This window comes from Contarinia nasturtii, unplaced genomic scaffold (assembly GCF_009176525.2).
Source record: "Contarinia nasturtii isolate CC-2019 unplaced genomic scaffold, AAFC_CNas_1.1 Cnas_scaffold_4635, whole genome shotgun sequence".
NCBI classification, from domain to species: Eukaryota; Metazoa; Arthropoda; class Insecta; order Diptera; family Cecidomyiidae; genus Contarinia; species Contarinia nasturtii.
The window spans coordinates 1-2211 of NW_022201921.1; the positions used below are offsets into that span (position 1 = coordinate 1).

The following is a 2211-nucleotide window of genomic DNA, read 5'->3' on the forward strand; positions in this document are numbered from 1 at the left end:
GGTGGTAAAGAAATTTGCTCCATTTTCAATTAAAGAATTTGAAATTTTAAATCGTGGACCCAATGACCCAATGTATCGTGGAATTGGTAACCTTATCTCTGATTTAAACGAATGCACCCATCTTGCGAACGGAGAATCGAAGTCTGAGGCATTCGCTAAACACTTCAAAGATATATACGTATCAAAAGAGGGCTACGAAACAAGACCAGTCAACACTTCAGGGTCATCACAAATTCAAACGCCACCGGTACAGCCGCAGAGGTATTCTTAGAACATTTAAAATAACAATATTTCAATGTGTTTCAAGTTCCCCTGTTTACATTGCAGCGCTGAATCTGATATAAATAATCCAATTGCTTCAAATGATGTCAGTTCAGCAACTTTCAACACTGTGTCAAATGATATTCCTGATACATTTGTGACACCATATCATTTTACTAGCCCCAGCTTTTCACCGTCAATATCATTTCAATCAACACCGTCACCCTCACAGTTACAGTGGTATTGCTCAAGAATTAAAAACACCAAAATTTTCACATCATTCACATAAATTTGATTTTTATTCAATTTCAGCGTTCAATTTCAGAATAGCTTCACCAGGTCACCTGACATCACATCAGCTCCTCCCAACACAGTACCAAACGACAATACCTACGCCACTGGAAATTCTTCTAATATATCGACTTTACCCAGCCCTAACTTCTCACCGTCAATACCATTTCGACCATCACCGTCACCCGTACAGTCGCAGAGGTATTCTTTATGAATTAAAAACACCAAAATTTCAACATTATCCAAATAATCTTGTCTGTTATCTTACAGATTTGAAAATATTTTAATCGGTTCATCAAACTTCCAGTCTACAACTCCCAACAAAGTACCAAATGACCTTTCTGCGTCTAAATTGGCACAAGATGAAACTCGATCAGAATTAAATACGCCATTACCAGAATCATATAATGACGGCATGACTGGATGTTCTTCTATTCTACCGACTATGGAACCAACTCGTTTGACTAATTTCAACTCTTTTAACGTGACACAAGTAGAGTATAGTCGATCAGTCTGCGATCCGCCGGTACCACAGCCCGATTATCATAATTATGATAACATAGATTCGAATACGATACCAATTGAGCTAGATTATGTGAATAATTATGATAATGGTGGAGATGTTTCCATGGCCAATGCAAATGCGAACGATTTAATGTTTTAATGGCATCGATTTCCGATAGTAATAATTATGCAATTTTTTAAAAGATTGAATCTTCTCAATGGGCGGAAAATTTGAAATTTATTAATACAGCCGCTTTAAAAGAATACCCGTGTGTAAAATTATTGATTGACTAGTTAGTTAGCTAGATGTTATTGACTTTAATCATTTGGAATTGAAGTAATTTTAAGTAGATTTGTTTGATTTTTCGGTCGATTTCAGTAGAGGAAAATATAACGCAAATCAACTTCAATCACAGATGTAGCGTCGATTTAAAATCAGATAAATAGACGGCTATCAAGTGGTTGAACGGCTAGAGTAAACAAAATTTATTTTCAGTTGATTTCAGATAGACAATAAGTCGCTTCTGCACACCTTTCCCTTACTAGGCATGCAGAAAAGTAATACTATTAAGCAAATTGTTTTCAAAAATCAAATAAATAAGTGAAAAGTAGTGCAGTTTATTTGGATGTTAATAAATATTTTCTGTAAAAAATAAATAAATAAAATATATCGATTCGACATGAAATGATGCAATTTTTTCAAATATAAGATTGAAGAAATGGAATGATCACCGAACATTCCAATAAAAGCAATTGTGAATCATATCAAAATATTAATTATGTCAATTGATATAAAAATCGCTGATGAATTACCCAGTCAGTAAATCTTTTGTCGTACTTTCTGATAAGCATCAATAAAAATGGACAGAAATCATGATTCATGAAATATGTTTGGATCGAGGCTTGAATTGAAGCATTTTCTTTTATTAGAATTGTTTCTTTTTCAAGAGATGGCACCGAGTCTAGCCGAATCGTTTCTCTTTTGTTAAGAACACTGGTTTTGAAATATAAACTGAACAATATCAGAGAGTCCTGTTCAGTTGCTCAACAGACTTTGTCTAAGCAAGTCACATCTCTCGTGCTTTATACAAATAAATAGCCTTTATTCGAACACGGTTTTGTATACTTGTTAAAACGTACCAATTTGTTCAATTA

The 2211-nt window shown here is 34.1% G+C and overlaps 1 protein-coding gene across 1 annotated transcript; it reads left to right on the plus strand.

Moving 5' to 3' along the window:
• Nucleotides 1-6: 6 nt before the first annotated feature.
• LOC116351071 (rho GTPase-activating protein gacK-like) lies at nt 7-1675 on the plus strand. The gene is made up of 4 exons (XM_031783120.1): nt 7-261; nt 328-501; nt 574-753; nt 823-1675. The coding sequence occupies exons 1-4, from the start codon at nt 71-73 to the stop codon at nt 1214-1216; spliced, it is 939 nt and encodes a 312-aa protein (XP_031638980.1). The 5' UTR covers nt 7-70; the 3' UTR covers nt 1217-1675.
• Nucleotides 1676-2211: the final 536 nt, after the last annotated feature.

Bases quoted from the DNA above. Each gene is read 5' to 3' on its own strand.
- LOC116351071 (XM_031783120.1), top strand. From the start codon at position 71: ATGTATCGTGGAATTGGTAACCTTATCTCTGATTTAAACGAATGCACC. The intron at 262-327 runs GTATTCTTAGAA...TTTACATTGCAG, and splicing joins CCACCGGTACAGCCGCAGAG to CGCTGAATCTGATATAAATA. The intron at 502-573 runs GTATTGCTCAAG...ATTCAATTTCAG, and splicing joins TCACCCTCACAGTTACAGTG to CGTTCAATTTCAGAATAGCT.